The sequence below is a fragment of the Cornus florida genome, unplaced genomic scaffold (genome assembly GCF_030987335.1).
Source record: "Cornus florida cultivar Cherokee Brave unplaced genomic scaffold, ASM3098733v1 CherokeeBrave_3.0.0_Hap2_Chr09, whole genome shotgun sequence".
NCBI classification, from domain to species: Eukaryota; Viridiplantae; Streptophyta; class Magnoliopsida; order Cornales; family Cornaceae; genus Cornus; species Cornus florida.
This window is the reverse complement of record NW_026775579.1, coordinates 85,658,906-85,676,180: the sequence shown is the minus strand read 5'-3', so window position 1 is coordinate 85,676,180 and position 17,275 is coordinate 85,658,906. Positions and strand designations below refer to the sequence as shown.

At 38.0% G+C, this 17,275-nt stretch overlaps 2 protein-coding genes across 2 annotated transcripts; both read right to left on the bottom strand.

Annotated features, from left to right (window-relative positions):
- Positions 1–256: 256 nt before the first annotated feature.
- On the bottom strand, positions 257–1,926 carry LOC132273050 (DNA-directed RNA polymerase II subunit RPB1-like). The gene is made up of 2 exons (XM_059774084.1): positions 1,815–1,926; positions 257–843 (listed from the first exon to the last, which is right to left on the bottom strand). The coding sequence occupies exons 1-2, from the start codon at positions 1,924–1,926 to the stop codon at positions 257–259; spliced, it is 699 nt and encodes a 232-aa protein (XP_059630067.1).
- Positions 1,927–11,209: 9,283 nt separating this feature from the next.
- LOC132273049 (uncharacterized) lies at positions 11,210–12,301 on the bottom strand. Its single transcript, XM_059774083.1, has 2 exons — positions 11,462–12,301; positions 11,210–11,377 (listed from the first exon to the last, which is right to left on the bottom strand). Exons 1-2 carry the CDS (start codon positions 12,299–12,301, stop codon positions 11,210–11,212), a joined length of 1,008 nt encoding a protein of 335 aa, XP_059630066.1.
- Positions 12,302–17,275: the final 4,974 nt, after the last annotated feature.

Here is a 17,275-nt window from a genome sequence, read left to right as displayed (position 1 = left end):
TTGGCTGAGTATTGAACTTGAATCATCTGAGGTAATATATTAGCTAGCAAGGAGCTTGAAAAGAGTCGTATTGTGCTGGACTCCTAATGCATGATGCAATAAACTCCTCAGTCATGAGCCTGGGAGGAGTTGTACTACTCCTGAGTCTTGAGGTTTGAGTGTCGGACACTTGGGGTCCGAGGAGTTACGTTCCTCGGCTATGAGCCACAAAAGGACCGTGCTGAGCTGACCTTTTAGGGTTCGAAGCGAAGTGTCCTCAGCTGTGAGCCTGAAAGGAACTTTTCTGAGCTGGACTTTTGGGGTCCGAAGCGAAATGTCTTCGGCTATGAGCCGGAGAGGAACTTCTCTGAACTGGACTCTTAGGGTCCGAAGCAAAGGAATTTTTTTGAGCTGGACTCTTGGGGTCTGAAGCAAAGTGTCCTCGGCTATGAGCCGGAGAGGAACTTCTCTGAATTAGACTCTTAGGGTCCGAAACGAAAGAACTTTTCTGAGCTGGACTCTTGGGGTCCGAAGCTAAGTGTCCTCGGCTATGAGCTGGAGAGAAACTTCTCTGAATTGGACTCTTGGGGTTCGAAGCGAAGTGTCCTCGGCTATGAGCCGGAGAGGAACTTTCCTGAACTGGACTCTTGGGGTCTGAAACGAAGTGTCCTCGGCTATAAGCCGGAGAGGAACTTTCATGAGCTGGACTCTTAGGGTCCGAAGCGAAGGAACTTTTCTGAGTTGGACTCTTAGGGTCCGAAGCGAAGTGTCCTCGGCTATAAGCCGGAGAGGAACTTCTCTGAACTGGACTCTTGGGGTCCGCTCTGAACTGGACTCTTGGGGTCCCAAGCGAAGTGTCCTCGGCTATAAGCCGGATTTGGAAAAATCATCCAATTCGCCACGCTAGCCGAAGATTTAAAAATGTCATGAGGCCAAGAAAGAAAGTAATTATAACTGGGAAATCCTTCATATATGTTTTTTGGAAGGCGTTCCTTCACAGGGACTCTCTTCGTGGCAATCAAACGCTGTTTGTCAACTCTATATTAACTATATACTTTTAGTATTCCTTTTCGATATGGGACAAATGATATATGAGCCACTAAGACTGATTTGTTTGGAAAGAGCAAAAATTATTACAAAGAATACCCGTTGGTACTAGGGCTATGCATTCAACTTGGGCTGGGCCAGTACTATTACCAACGGGCTCTCTTTGCAATGCATCCAAATACTTTAATATTTCCTTATATAAAGGTAGCATATAAACAGTGTTTTTCCAATGTGGGACCATACTACATAAGTACTCTGAATTGTACACACTCGTGGTTTGTGTTCAAAACATGAAAAGACTGTAAAGCAACCTTGGGCTCATGATTTAAATAGAGCCTAAATGTCCATTACCAAAGAACTTGTGACATCAACAATCGGGTACATACTTGCATTTTGATGTACTTGTATAAAAAAGGACTTGTAAAAAGTCAAAATCATTCGTTTTGTTTTTGCCTTGTATAAAAAAGGACTTGTAAGTATAAGCAAAAAATTAAAATTTATTCATTTTGTTTGCTTTGTGTTGCTTCTTTTGTCGTATATCCGTTTCTTGTTGCAATATCAAGAGTAGGGTGTATTGCCCCTTATCACGACAAGAGAAGTAAGGCCCCACTCTACTAAAGGAATAAAGATGTGCAAAGATAGGCAAAACTTCAAGCAACTTTTATTAAATAGGCCTATAAGCAGCCATACTTGGATAAAAAATAGATGTATGTAGTCTATAAATAGAAATTAAATAAACTATATCATCTAATGATAGTACCTTTTTAAGTGTATTGCATTCCATGAACGCGCAATTGGACGTCCATCAGCTTCTGCCAATCGGTAGGCTCCTTTTCCCACTACTTCAGTGACTCTGTACGGTCCGATCCAATTGGGTTGCAACTTTTTTACATGAGCCATTTCCTGTTTCAGCACCTAATCTCCTTCTACAAAACGTCTGAACTTAACACGCTTGTTGTAACTGTTACGCAACTGCTACTGATATGAAGCGAGCCTGATTGTCGCGGCATCCCTCTTTTCTTCCAAGAGATTGAGGCTGTGCTCGAATTGCTGGTAGTTATTACCTTCGAGTACTAAGTGTGATACCCCCGGATTTCTGGATACGGGTTGGCCAGGCCCACGCCCGACTACCCGAGGATATCAAACAAATTAGCAATAAACGAACACAGAATACAATTAAGGAAACAGGAATAAATAAAAATTTGCTAAAAAGAAACTAGAATGATAAACCAAATACTGAAACCTCAGAATAAAATTAAATTAATAAAGAATTATTCTGATACATCCAAATTCTCCATTTCTAATACAACTCGGGAATCCATCTGGTGGACCCCTAATAAAAATCATCACTGAGAAATGAACCACCGAAAAAGAATCCAATGCTAAACCATACAGGAACCGCCTACGTCGTCGGAAGAATAAGAAGTCGTCTCTGCCCAGCACGAACAAGATCTAAGACCTGGAACCGTCCGTTACCTGAAAAATAATAGTGGGTCAGGCCCACGAACAAGTTCTATCCTAACTACAATCCAAACAGAGACCCGATACGCAGATACATCCTAGATGTTTCAACCATATTTATATAATCCATAAATAGATATATACATATAACCACACTACAGGACTCTCACTAGACTATGCTGAGGGTCTCAACCTGAATAGAAGGCAACATGCAAAAACGCACTTGAGTGGGCATGACTACCTAAGCCTAACAGGGTATACCTCAACCAACATAGCTAGCTATGCATCCCACTACATATACGCTCCCTAACCGTTGACTATGAGACTCAAGCTCAGATCACGGTACCATAATTATATATATAAAGTCCGATCCTATCCAACCATAAGAAATCCAGCTAGTCGTTCAGCTTGTTCAACTGCACAGACTAACATAAATTAAGTGTATATACAACCCATCCAAATACAATGTTGAGCCGGTCAACTATTCGTTGCCAAAACACAACATATAATTAGGATCTAAATGTTTTAATTAAATCCCTATCCTTCTTATTAACAGAAAATATAAACAACCATCCAATATGTCGTTCAACTGTTTTAGTTTACAGGACATGAAACAATGTAGGATTCAACTGTTTTAGTTAATCCATTCCGTATGTATGAATGGGTTGGAATTAGCGTTTTGATCTAATTCGTCCCTCCGTATGTCACCGTCCCATACCGGTACATACCATGCATATGATCCGTAAATGATGCATTAACTCAATCAGTACACCAAATACAATCCACATAAATCCATGTAGCTGATAAAACAAAATTGGAAAAGTTTATCAACTAAATATCCATGACAATATCTATGAAATTGACGAGACAAAACTTAATCGTTCGTTAACTTAAAATCGAAAATCCATTCATATAATTGACAGAAAATAAGCAATTAATTCTTCAATTAAGTCCAGGTTAACTCCCATGTAAATTACAAAACCTATGTTTTAGTTTAGCAATTTAAGTCCAAAACCATCATCCAGTTGAAAACCATCATCCAATTAATTGCAGAATAGTGTATCTAATAATTCAACAATTTAAAGCAAACATTTTACTCATGTAATTGCAGGAAAATTAATGTTTCAGTAATATAAAAATCCAAAGTATGCATAGGTCTAATCTTTAAACTAAAAGACTCTACTGTGCATCTAAAACAAAAATTAGAAACATGTTATAACTCATTAAATTGCCATATTAGAGAAAGCAAGTAATTTCCTATCCTTAATCTACGTAATTGTAGAACGGATTTATTAATTCAGCAATTATATTCCCGAGTGTGCACAGATCAAATTTATTAAGTAAATGACCCTAACGTGCATTTAAAACAAGATTAACATCATGTTATAATTACTTAAGTCGCCTATTTAAAAATTGAACAACTACTTCCCTTCCAACCGTTAACAGTATGTAAATTGTCTAATTTTCACACTGATCATTCCCTTCCTATAATAGGCTAACTTATGCAATTAGAGAGCTTAAGATCTCTTGAAATTACTTTTAAAATTGTTAGTTCACTCCCTAAAACAATTTAGAACTCCAAACATAGCCCAAACAGTTCCCGGACAGCTCTAGATTGCAACCAAACGTAACCTAACCAAAGAGCCTTCTCTTAAAAATCATAGAGCAGGCTCTTTACACCATGGAGCCTGCTCTATAAAAACTTAGAGCCTGCTCTAGAAACTTAGAGCCTGCTCCATAAAAACTTAGAGCCTGCTCTTAAAGGCTTAGAGCCTCCTCTGTCCAGTTTTGCTCCGTTTCGCCTTTCAGCTTCGTCTCCGGCTATTCCCAACCTTCGGTTCATCTTTAATACTGAGTTTAAGAATCCTATTTACACCCAAAATCATCCCCATGACTGGTTTTATAATCCGTCAATCACTGAATTAAACTACGCAATTTAACTTTCCTCCAACCGTTAACAGTACTGAAAAGTTGTCTATTTTCCTACTGTTTAATACTTTAGTGTAAATGTATAAACTATGCAATAATAGGATTTAAAATAAGAACCCAAATGCCCTCACAACACAATTCGAAAGAATTAAAATCATCCAAACGGTGCCCAGAAAAATCAGAAAACACTAAAATACGTCAAAATAGGAGAGAGCCTGCTCTAAAATGCAAGAGCAGGCTCTTGAAAGCATGGAGCTGGCTCCATGCCTTCTTAGAGCCGGCTCTTGAATGATGGGAGCCGGCTCTTCAATCCCCAGAGCCGGCTCTTCATCCCTCTAAGCCTCTGTTCTCCTCCAGCTATGTTTTTTTGACCATTTGCTTCAGCACCGGCCACTTCCACTCCCTTTGTTGGTTTTTAAAATTGTTCCTAGGAGTCCTAAGTATATCTAAAACCATCCCAAATCCTTACTTAAGTCAATTTGCATCAAATTAAAACTTAAAACTTTTGCTGATCCAACATGCTTAGAAAGAGCAAGCACTGCAACCAAAACAAACTTGCATGAACTGTAACAAAATTAATTCACGCCTAAATACAGATAATTGATTAAACAAATACTAAGTATCTAAGATTCAATTTATTAGTCCATTAAAGCCCTAGAGACTATCTACAGATGCACAGAATACAGGCAACGGGAGAGAGAAAGGAAAAAACTTGCCTTTGCGGTTTTGGAATCAAAACCTTGTCGCCGTCTTCCTAGGTTTTTTTCCGGCGATCATGACTGCCGTCAAGCCTCCTACTGCTCAACCTTCCTTTCTCCTATGACCAATCCTTTATCCACAGTTGAAACCCTTACCATTTATCTCACAATTTACGCTTTGTTCCTCTCTATCTCTATGGTACGTGAAAAAGGTTTACATATTTTTTTAAAAACCTTAAGTCAACATAATGATATATTTATAGGTTTAGAAAAACTAAAACCCTAATTCTAATTTTAATCCGAGAAAGAAAAACAACCATAAAAGTTATAATGTAAGTCGGCTAAAAACGTGAGAATATATGTAACCCTAAAATTATAACCTATATTAAATTAGGATTAATACCTCAAGTTTAATTATTAATAAATAGCAATAATTAAAACTAGCTTTATATACATATATACCCATATATATACATGTATATACTTCCATGGGTAAAATGGTACCCATTTACACTATCCAAATAGTCCGTTAATCATATCCAAGCCCAAGTTCGGTTAAAAATAAAATAAAATAAAAACAATACATTTAATTTTACATTCCAAATGCCACTTAATCACGCACACTTATAATTAAACAATTAATTCATTTAAACAACAAAACAAGAAACCACGTAACAAAAGTCATGAAAACACCTAAGAATAATAAAATAAAAATAAAATTCCAATTATGTCCTTTTTAAATTTAGGGGTATTACACCAAGTGAGTCCGAAGAGTCGGAACTGCTGATTCCATAGGTATGACAGCCTCTGACCCATAAGCCATGGCAAAAGGGCTTTCTCCTGTTGGTCGGCGAGGGGTGGTTCGATACGCCCAAAGTACCTGAGGTAGATTCTCGTACCATTTGGATTTGAGCTTTTCCAACTTTTTCTTCAAACAACTGAAGATGGTTCGATTAGTTATTTCTTCCTGTCTATTCCCTTAAGGATGGCTAACCGCGGCCAACTTCTGCCTAATCCCATGCTTGGCAAATAACTTTCTTGTGCTGTGGTTATCTAAATTGGGGCCATTGTCCATCATGATCACATGTGGCATCCCGAATCGGCAGATTATATTATTCCAGAGGAAACTTTTCACTTGCTCATGGGTCACACTTGAATAGGCTTCGGCTTCTACCCATGTAGTGAAATAATCGATGGTGAGCAACACATACTCCTTCTTCTCCACCGTTTTGGGCAAAGGACCGACCATATCGATCCCCCACTGAACTAATGGCCACGGATTCGCCATTACGTGCAAATCTTCGGCGGATTGATGCTTCATTGGACTATGTTGTTGGCACTTATCACACTTTCTAACATACTCTTCAACATTCCGAGCCAAATAAGGCCAGAAATAACCTTGAGTTAGAACTTTATGCGCCAAAGATCTTCCTCCAGAGTGATTGCCACAATCTCCATCATGAATTTGTTGTAGTATCATAAGAGCCTCTGTAGGGCTTAAACATTTTAGGTAAGGACCGAAGAATGATTTTTGATACAATTGGTTATTGATGATAGCATATTTAGCTGCGGTGAGCCTGAGTTTTCATGCCTCGGCCTTCTGGTTCGGGAGAGTCCCCTTCTTAAGGTAAGCTTCCAATGGATCCATTCAGCATAGTTCGCGTGGGACAATTGGGATCACCATTATCTCATGTCGAGGGCTTATACTCGGTTCGTCCAGGATGTCGATGGGTACAATCCGGACCAAATCTTCATCTGAAGAAGATGCCGCTGCGGCTAACTGATCTACTTCAGAATTCTCCTCGCGAGGTATTTGATGAAACTCGATCTGGTCGAACCCTCGCGAGACAATCTCCGTAGCTTCTTTGTAAGCCTTCATTCTATCCTTCTTAGGCTGGTACTGGCCTGTTACCTGATTCACAATAAGCTGAGAATCACTAAAAACTTTTAAGCACCTTACCTGAAGCTGGTTTGCCAACCGAAGTCCTGCTAGCATAGCTTCGTATTCCGCCTCATTGTTAGTGGCAGGAAAATTCAGCCGGATTGACTACTGTAATCTGGTGCCTTCGGGAGTTGTGATAATGACTCCTGCTCCAGCACTAATCAAGTTCGAGGAACCATCTACCCGAAGCTCCCATTGTGGTTCGAAAGGGCTTGACTCCTCGGACTTGTCTTCATACTCCAAGAGGAAATCAGCTAGTGCTTGCCCTTTGTGCGACTCCTTCGGTTCATAGTATATGTCAAAAGAATTAAGCTCAATTATCCATTTAGTTATTCTTCCGGACAAATCCGGTTTAGAAAGAATGACTCGCATGGGGTAATTGGTAAGAACTTTGATGCTGTGTGACTCAAAGTAGTGTCGAAGCTTCCTTTTGGCGTATACTAACTCTAGTATGATCTTCTCGGCTTTGCTGTACCACGATTCTGCATCTATCATTGTCTTGCTGGTGTAAAAAATTGGATACTGACTCTTACCTTCTTCTCTGATTAACACAGCACTTGTAGCTATGCTGGAGATGGCTAAATACATGATAAGAGCCTCACCAGGCTTCGGAGCTGACAGAATTGGAGGTCTTGACATGTAACATTTCAGTTGATTAAGAGCATCTTGCTGTTATGTTCCCCATATGTCTTTGTTTTTGGACCTTATTGCATCAAAGAATGGTTTGCACTTATCGGACAATCGGGAAATAATCGACTGAGAGCTGCGATTCGAACTGTTAGAACTTGTACATCCCTGCGTGTCTTTGGTTCTTGATTTTGTATGAGGGCTTGAGCCTGTGCCGGACTTACCTCAATTCCCCTTTTGTTCACGATATGGTCGAGGAACTATCCTGAAGAAATTGCGAAGGAACACTTCGAAGGATTTAACTTCATGCCATATTTTCGTAAAGTATCAAAGCCCTCTTAGAGGTGTCCAGGATACTCCTCCTTCTTCACACTCTTTACCACCATATCATCAATATAAGCCTCGACCGTCTTTCCCAGTATTTCATCAAAGATCTTGTTAACAAGGCGCTAGTAAGTTGCTCCAGCTTTTTTTAGCCCGAAGGGCATTATTCTATAACAGTAGGTGCCCTTCTTCGTTATGAAAGCAGTCTTCTCTTCATCCTTCGGATTCATAGGAATTTGGTTATGGCCGGAGTATGCATCAAGAAATGTGAGCCTCTCGAAACCAGTAGTGGCATCAACCATTTGATCAATCTTGGGTAACGGAAAGCTGTCTTTAGGGCAGGCTTTGTTGAGATTGGTGAAATCTATGTAAACCCTCCGTTTGCTATTCTTCTTCTAAACTACCACCACGTTGGAGAGCCATTGTGGGTAGTACACCTCTCGGATGAAACCTGCTTGAAGTAATTTGCTTACCTCTTCAGCTATAATTTGGTTGTGCTCTGGAGCAAACCTTCTGTGCTTCTGTTTGACTGGTTTGTATGCCTGTAATACCCCTAATTTTTAAAAGGATATTTCTGGTATTTTATTTTTGATTTAATTGTTTTTTTTTTTTTGATTAATTGTTTTCCTTGTTTGTTGTGTTAATTATTTAATTGCGGGTATTTTGTTTAATTGTTAATTATTTTGTAAATTGTTAATTATTTAAATTGTTTTAATTGTTTAAATTGTTTTAATTATTTAATTGGTTGTTAATGGTTGTTTTTATTTCTTTATTTAAGTCATTGTTATTATAATTTTACGTAAGTTCATGTAGCCGGCACTGTTAAACCTAGGTTATTTAATGGGCCGAGTTGTATAAGGATTAGGGTTAGAATTTAAAAGTCTATATATATGCATATTCTACGTTGGTTTAGGGTTAGAAACAAAACCCTAGTTCTCATAGTCACGACTGGGAAACAGAGAGATACACAGAGAGCAACAGAGAGAGAGTTCTGAGAGTTTAAAAGGGAGCTTTAAGGAGAAAGGAACGGGGTTGCTTCTGGGTTGAACCAAGAGCACCGGAGGAGTGGGACGGCAATCTAGGACATTGTCAGAAACTTTAGAGACAGGATTACAGTTTCAAAATCTGAAACTCAAAGGCAAGTCACTATTCTTCTCCTTCCCTTTAATTCGTGTTCTGTGCATTCCTAGTAGACTCCAGGGATTAATCAAGCATTAAAACAGATTAAATTAAAGTTAATATCATCTTGGAGGCATGGTTGAATCGACTGTTAATCGTTGTATGAATCTGTTTTGTGTGTAGGAAGTTGCTCTGTTAAGAATCTATTTGCATGGTTTTTTAAACTTGTTAGCCTTAAGAGTCTTGGAATGAATGCATGATTTTAATTAATTCTAGGACATCAATTGAACTCTAGAATAAGTTATTAAAGTTGTACAGAGCCTCTGAACCCCACCAGAGGCGAAGAAGATGATCAAACTACGCGCAAACGGGTCACAGGGGAGTAGAGCCGACTCACCACAAGGGTGGAGCCGCCTCTACAAGGGGTAGAGCCGGCTCCATTTGTGGTGGAGGTGGCTCCACCAAGGGGGGAGGCGGCTCCACTTTTAGTGAAGCCGGCTCCTCTTTTGTTTTTTTTATTTTTCCACGTTCTGCCTTCAGTTTGGACTGTAGGAAGGTTTCTAGGTTGGTTCCGGGGATATGGATGATCTGTATACTTATTCCAGAGATGTATAAATTGTTGGGAAGCATGTTAACGATATTATGTGGAAGCATGATATATTCTAAGATTAAATAGGAAATCTGTATAAGGAGGGTTAATTAATTAATTAACTTAAAACTGTTTTCTGTTTTGAGGAGTTTTGGATGCTTTACATGTCTTAACAATTATTAATCATGTCTTCCTTATGTTGTAATCATATAATTATTTATCTGGGAAAAATGATGAATAAGTATGGTTAATTGGAAATGATTGATGTTTAAAATCTACAATAAATTACATCAGTTATTGTACTGCTTTAGAGGAGTTAGATGCTGTATTTTACTCTAACATTTTAAAGGACTAGAATGTGACTTCTAGATCATATACTGGATATATAATTTGATCATACACTTATTAGATTTGTATGTGTGCTTATTCTGGAGTATAATTGATATGCATTTATCATTGTTTGGTCAACCGTGTAAACTGGAGGATCGTATGTACCGGTATGGGACGGTGACATACTAGGTATAGACTAGATCAAACCCTAAGTCCTACCTAATTTGGATTAAGGTACGGATTAATCATATAGGTTAAGTCTATTACCTACTTGCGTCAGGTCAACAAAATAGTTGGATGACTTAATATGGTTTCAGGACGGATGATTATACATATACTAGACCACTACACAGATGGGTGGTATTTTGTATTATGAGGAGTACGGATTTTATATACTTATTATATGGTACCATGGTATGAGTTTGAATCTCAGGACCATGGTTAGGGCGCGTATATCGCCTAGGATGGATAACTGGACATAGGTGTTGTTCCCCGGTAGGTCTAGGTACACATGACCGCATTATTGTGCGATTTGCATGGTATCTCTACTCAGGCTGAGACAGACCTACTGGACTAGTGAGCGTTCTATAGTGTGTATTATATATATACATATGGACTACTCTAGATATTGTTGAGCCTTCCTAGGATGTATCTGCGTATCGGATTACTGTTTGGATCGTAGTAGAATAGGACTTGCATGTGGGCCTGACCCACTCTCTTATTTTTCAAGTGTTCTTCAGTTCCAGGGTTAGAGCTTGGACGTGCAGAGCAGATACAGACATTCGTTCCTCCGACTACGTAGGAATCTTTTCTATGTTTACTTTAAGTTTCTATTTCAGTTATTTTAGTTTCTTTTGGGATTTTAATAAAGGGTCCACTAAATGGATTCCCGAGTTGTAACTTATGGACTTTTGGAGTTTGGATTTAATAGTTTTCATTAATGATATTTTGAGGATTTCAATTAGTATTCTTCCAGCTTATTGTTATTATTTATCTCATCTTGTATTCTGTGTTCGGTTACATATTAATTGTTTGATATCTTTCGGGTTTGGGCTTGGTTCTGATCAACCCGTGTCTCGGATCCGAGGGGTATCACAATGCCGGATCCACCTTCAGGCTATGGCATGAGACTGAAGGATCGATCCCCACCATGTCTGAATGCTCTTAAGCAAATGCGTCTGCATTTCGTCGAATGACTTTGATTAATGCTTCTTTTTCTTCGGCTATGGGGGAAGAACCCATGTAAGTGATTTTCCGTGGATCGCCGAGGATTACCTCGACAGCTTCTAGTGATTCCTCGGTAGGCTTTTTCGCTTCGGCCTCATCCTCTGCCTTCAGATACCTAGGCAGAGGATTCTGTAATTGCTATTTGGATTTGCTTCCTGGAGGCGTAATCGGTTGGGACTGTTTCACTACCTTCTTTGCCTCATTTTGCGTTAACATGTAGTATTCTTTGGCGGCTACTTGATCTCCCCTAAGATCTATGACCTCTTTCCCGTCTGGAGACAAACATCGCATCACTTGGTGAAGGGTAGACGACACTCCGTTCATTCGGTGGATCCAACCTCTTCCCATAATAAGATTATAGGAAGGGTGGATCTCTGTTAAGACAAAATTTTCCTTCAGAGTCCTCTTTGCCGCAGTTACGGATAAATCAATCACCCCAAGGGGATCAACTTTTGTACCATCGAACCCCATCAACGGGCTGAAGGTGGGCCGGACTGATAATGACGGGATCTCTAGCTGTTCAAAGACCGTCTTTGCGATGATGTTGGCACTACTCCATGGGTCTATCAGAACCCTCTTAATCATACAATTCACCACCAAGAGACTGATGACTAACGGATCTTCGTGGGAAAGTTGAACTATGGATAAATCTCCATCGCCGAACCTGATGTTGATGCTTCTCGAGACAATAGTGTTTACTGAGGATAACCTCAGCTTATGGGTTATTCTCAGTCGGGATCTATAAACCTCATCTGACTCCTGATCATCTTCTGATCTTCCATGTATTGCATGGATGACCTTCACCTGATTACCATCGACACTCCAAGGGTTGGTCTCCCGAGGCTTCACGTACTCCTTTGTTGTAAGGTAATCTGCCAATTCACCCCTCAGTAACATGTTTTCCACCTTTCGCCTGAGGGATCTGCAATCATTGGTCATATGCCCATAATCTCTATGGTAAGCGCAGTGCTTGGACTTGTCTCTCTGTTCCAACGGTTGCCTTATTGGCTGAGGAGCTGCAAACTTCATTTTGTTCTCCTGAAATAACCGGGCCAAGGTTGTGCGAAGGGGAGTGATTCTTTCTTCTATCTTTTGCCATTTTTCGGGTATTTGAATGGCTGGCGCCAAAGCGTGCTGGCTTCTTCGGCATCTTGAACTTGAAACCTTTTCCTGAGGCTTGTTCTCCACCGTGATGAGGGTGACATGTTGAGCTCAGGGAGCCACATTCTCTTCCAGTTGGATGTAGATCTGTGCTCTAGCATTAAGAGTTTGCATGTCCGGAGGAGAATACTTAATCAAGGACGTATGAAACTTGGTTCCCTGAATCATTGCGAGCTTGAATGTTTCTATTGCGGTAGTAGGGTGGCAATCTGCTATTTTCGAAGCCTCCATATTGAATCTAGACAAGAAGTCTTGCAGCGTTTTGCCCTTCTTTTGCCTTATAGTAAAAAGGCTAGCAATACTCTTTTTTTGCTTCTTATTACCGCAATATTGCGCTAGGAACATAGCGCATAGAGTTTCGTAATCTAGAATAGACTTGTGCGGCCTATTCCTAAACCACTCCAGCGCAGCCCCAGTTAGACTGGTAGGGAAGATTTTGCACATCCATTGGTCATTGTGATCATCCAGAGCCATCTTTTGCGCTTAGTGATCTAAGTGCCGGGAAGGATCTCATGTACTATCAAACTGGGTAAAGGATGGCATAATGAATTTCTTAGGTCTCTCAACGAGGTACACATCGTCAATGAAATGAGTCTTCACGAGTGAGTTCTTATGTTCCCTAGCCATCTCTGCAGGCGTCTAAACTCTCAAGAGTTTTTTCTCGTCAAAGGCCTCCTTTACTCCTGCACTATCTGGAACACCATTAGACCATACCGTGAGTTTACGGCTGGATTCGGCCTGTTCATCCTGCATGTGACGAGGAAGATTGTCTGAAACTACCGCCTCGGATCTGGCCCTCTGGACTTGCTGAACTTCTGTGGGCCGAACTTCACTAATCCGAGCCCCATTGACCTGGGGCTCGTTTTGATTGGGAGGGGGCGCAGCTCTGTTAACTGGTGGGGCTGAACTTCATTGGGCCGAACCCCATTGCCCTGGGTTCATTTTGGTTGGGAAGAGGCGCAGCCCTGTCAACTAGCGGTGGCTGTGGTGCCAGCTGTGCCATAGCCGTTTGAAGGGTGTCGTTCTGCTGTTGAAGTAATGTAATTTGGGCTACGCTGGCTTCATTCGCCTGACGAAGCGTTTCGAACTGGTGCAAGAACTCTTCTCGCATCTTTTGCATCAACTTCATCTGTTGATCTGCCGCCATTGATTCTCCGTTTGACATTCCGCACCGCGAAAATAAAAAGAACTTAAAACAAAGAGTGGGAGTATCTTTCTATACGGTTTCCACAGACGGCGCAAAAATGTAGGTGCAAAATTTCGCTCAACCAATAATGATTGAGAAAAATAAAACAACTCACTCAAAAAATAATAAAAATAAATAAAAACAGTGTATAGAGAAGCGTAGAATTGCTTGATACTTTTATTGGAGGTCTAGGCCTCTATTTATAAGAAATACAGTGGTGGAATTTTGGTAGGATTCACATTACTTGTCGTTCAATTCATTCCATATATGATTTTCTTTACATCTATAATCCTTTCCTTTCTACAATTCTTTCTATGTTGAATTTTCCTTGTATAGAACTTGTTCTCTTTAGTGATTCATTGGCCTAGCAGGACATGACTTCTCTTTATCAAGGTTGGGTTGAACGTGGGCTGGCCCTGATGATTCGGTTGATGGGTTTGGATCTTACTATTAGTACGATGGGCTGTCACTACCTGGACTTAGAAGCTAGGCAGGTGGTTCTGGTCTGCGATCGATGTGGGAGTCGAGGCCTTGACTGGGCTTGCTCTGGACTGGGCTGATCCGATTTAGGCTTGGTGCCGATTAGGCTATTGTGGCATCTGAATCAATTTTGTAATGTGATGACGTGGATGATGATTATTGGAAGGGGGAATTTTTTCCCTCCACATTTACCTTTTACTTTTTTAAATTAATCAAAATATGAAAGTGTGATGTGTGACACTTAACCTTACATGGAAAAAAAGGGAAAAGAAAAAAAAAGTGATGTGTGATTTTGATTTGGAACAAATTCTTGAAGTATATTCTAGAGAGAATTAGTTAGTTTTAGTCTATATCAGCAAGGAAGAGACAAGCTCAATAATCACAATGAGAGTAAGATACCACACATTGATATGGGTCAAACACAACATATAATAAATGAATTCGAATCTAATTTAATTGTGTTTGAATTGTAATTATATTGACTCAAATTGAAATGTTAGTTACACAATTTTTTTTTTTTTGCTAGTCAATTCATTGAATTTGTGAACATTTTAATTAACTAAATGAATTTGTGTTTAACGTGTGCTAATTCATCATCCCTTAAAAATATTATGGAATTTAATTAGATTATTCATTTTTAATTGTTGACTCATTTTTTAAACAACATGTACAAGTTATATATTGTACAATTTTATAAAATGATTAATTTATTATTAAAGCTTTACTATTTATAATAAAATTTATTATTCTCACTTCAAACTTTTTACCATAAAAAGTACCTTATTTTTCATACAATATATTCATGAAAAATTAATAAATTACTTAAATACAAAATACCTTCTTTTTTATGCAATATATTCATGAAAAATTTATCAACGGGCCAGTGACTTAGCGGTATCAGCCTCTTACTTCCCAAAGGGAGGTCAAGGTTCAAGTCTCAGAAGAGATAAGTGTGTATAAGTACCAACTAGGAAAAAAAAAATAATAAATTACTTAAATACAAAATACCTTTTTTTTATGCAATATATTCATGAAAATTTAAGAAATTACTTATATTGTTTTAATTTTTTTTTTTTTTTTTACTTAAGATTTTTATTTAAAGAATTAATTTCAAAAATTAAAGGTAAATTTATACAAATTTAATGAAAAATATGTCATCAAATTAGTATGATTTTTTTTCATAATTTATTTCAATAAGAAAAATAAATTAAGTGTAATTTAATAATAAAGGGCATTATGGTCATTTAATGAAATATAGTCAAGGCATTGGGGCATTTTGTAACTAAATGTGATATAGTTCAGAGGGTAATATGCACAAAATATATTTCAGGAGAGTTATTTGCAAATTCCGATATAATTTAGGGTCTTTTTTTTGCACTTTACCCTAAATAACTTTGAATCTAATTCCATCATGTTTGAATTGTAACTGTATTGACTCAAATTGAAATGTTAGTTACACTTTTTGTGTTTGCCCCTCAACTCATTGAATTTTTGAACATTCTAATTAACTCATTGAATTTGTGTTTGACGTGCTAACTTGTCAACCCTTACAAAAATATTATAGAATTAAATTAGATTATGTATTTTCAGGTAATAACTCATTTTTTAAACAATAAATAGTTACCTATTTAATAATTATGTTATGTTCTAATTAATATTATTTGATATGAATGTATACTTATGGTGTTGGAATTGAATGATTCACAACAGTTTAAGTGTGTTATGAAAAAGGAACATTCTCGAAGTATTTGGAATGGAAAATAAATTGTTAAAAGATCTCATCTATTTAAGAAATCAATCAATATTTTTCTAGTATGTCAGCATGAGATTGGCCCAAAACAGCTTAGCGAAATTCAAACATTTATCTTATTGGGTTGGAGAGCAATATAGCATAAACATCTTCTAAATACTTAAGCCCAAACCCAACTCAATTAGTTTGGTTTGGGTTGGCCCGCGTGGTTATGAGGCCCATAATGTTAATTGAAGAAGAAGTTGTGCATGGCTGCCCTATTGAGTCATGGGCACAATTTTTTAGAATTTTTTGGAACAGCTAGCAGTGCATAAATGAGAGTATATATACCTTGCACAACATGTTATTTACATACCCACTCAATTAAATATAATATATTATTATCTCATTATTAACAAATTTATAAATAAGTGAGCCAACTTTTTTAAAAAAAATGCAATGTTATTGGATGAATATTCACCATATATGTGAAGAGTTGTTAGAGATTGAGACTTTTAGAGTTGTATAATATAGAGTGCTAGAGAGAGTTGAAAGAATCTAATTAATATATTAGAAAAATTGCACATCATTTTTTTTTTTTTTTTTTCCTTAATTGATATTCACACAACCATATATGTCTTCATTAAGATTTGAATTTCTGACTTTTTTTTGAAAAGTAAAGACTTGATACCGCTAGGCCACAACTCTGCTGGTATACATCATTGTAGACGGTAGGAAATTCAAAAACAATAGGTAATTTTGTACTGTAAGTAGTTAGGTCATTTATGTATAAAATTTTAGAGAGTAAGATCTATAAATAGGAGAATAGACGTGTATCCAACAAGCTCAAAGTAATGGTGAGTGCCACCACAAAGTTTGGCAAGGCACCTTGGCCAGAAACAGTGACACTAATTGTTGACATGCTTGCATTGCTCAGTGAACTAGAAATTATCTATATGAATATTTTTGTCCATATTGTTCTACAACGAGATTAACTCCCTTATCCATTATAGAAGTATGAGATCGCGAAATAACGATAAGTGGCCGCGGTGCTACTAAAGCAAAGAAATGCTAAAATTTATTCACTAACAAAAATTTCTGAACTATTCAATCGGCATGTTTGATAAGGGATATAATTTATATAAAATTTGAGACATTGCCCAACTTAGATAATAACGGTAAAAAAATCATTAAATAAACATCATTTTTTTAAATTCTTTATTATTGAACTGACTTAGATACCACATTCAATTTCTAACATTGACAGATGACTCGATAGTCTAGTGAGTTAATACTTTCAGTTGATTTTGGAGTGCCAAGTTTCGACTCTTTATATCTACTGATCTAACTTTCAACCCTTCTCAACTCATAAACAAAAAAATAAATATATAGTGATAGCCTAAATCAAACAGTCTAAACATTATCATCATCTACGTACAGTAGCTTT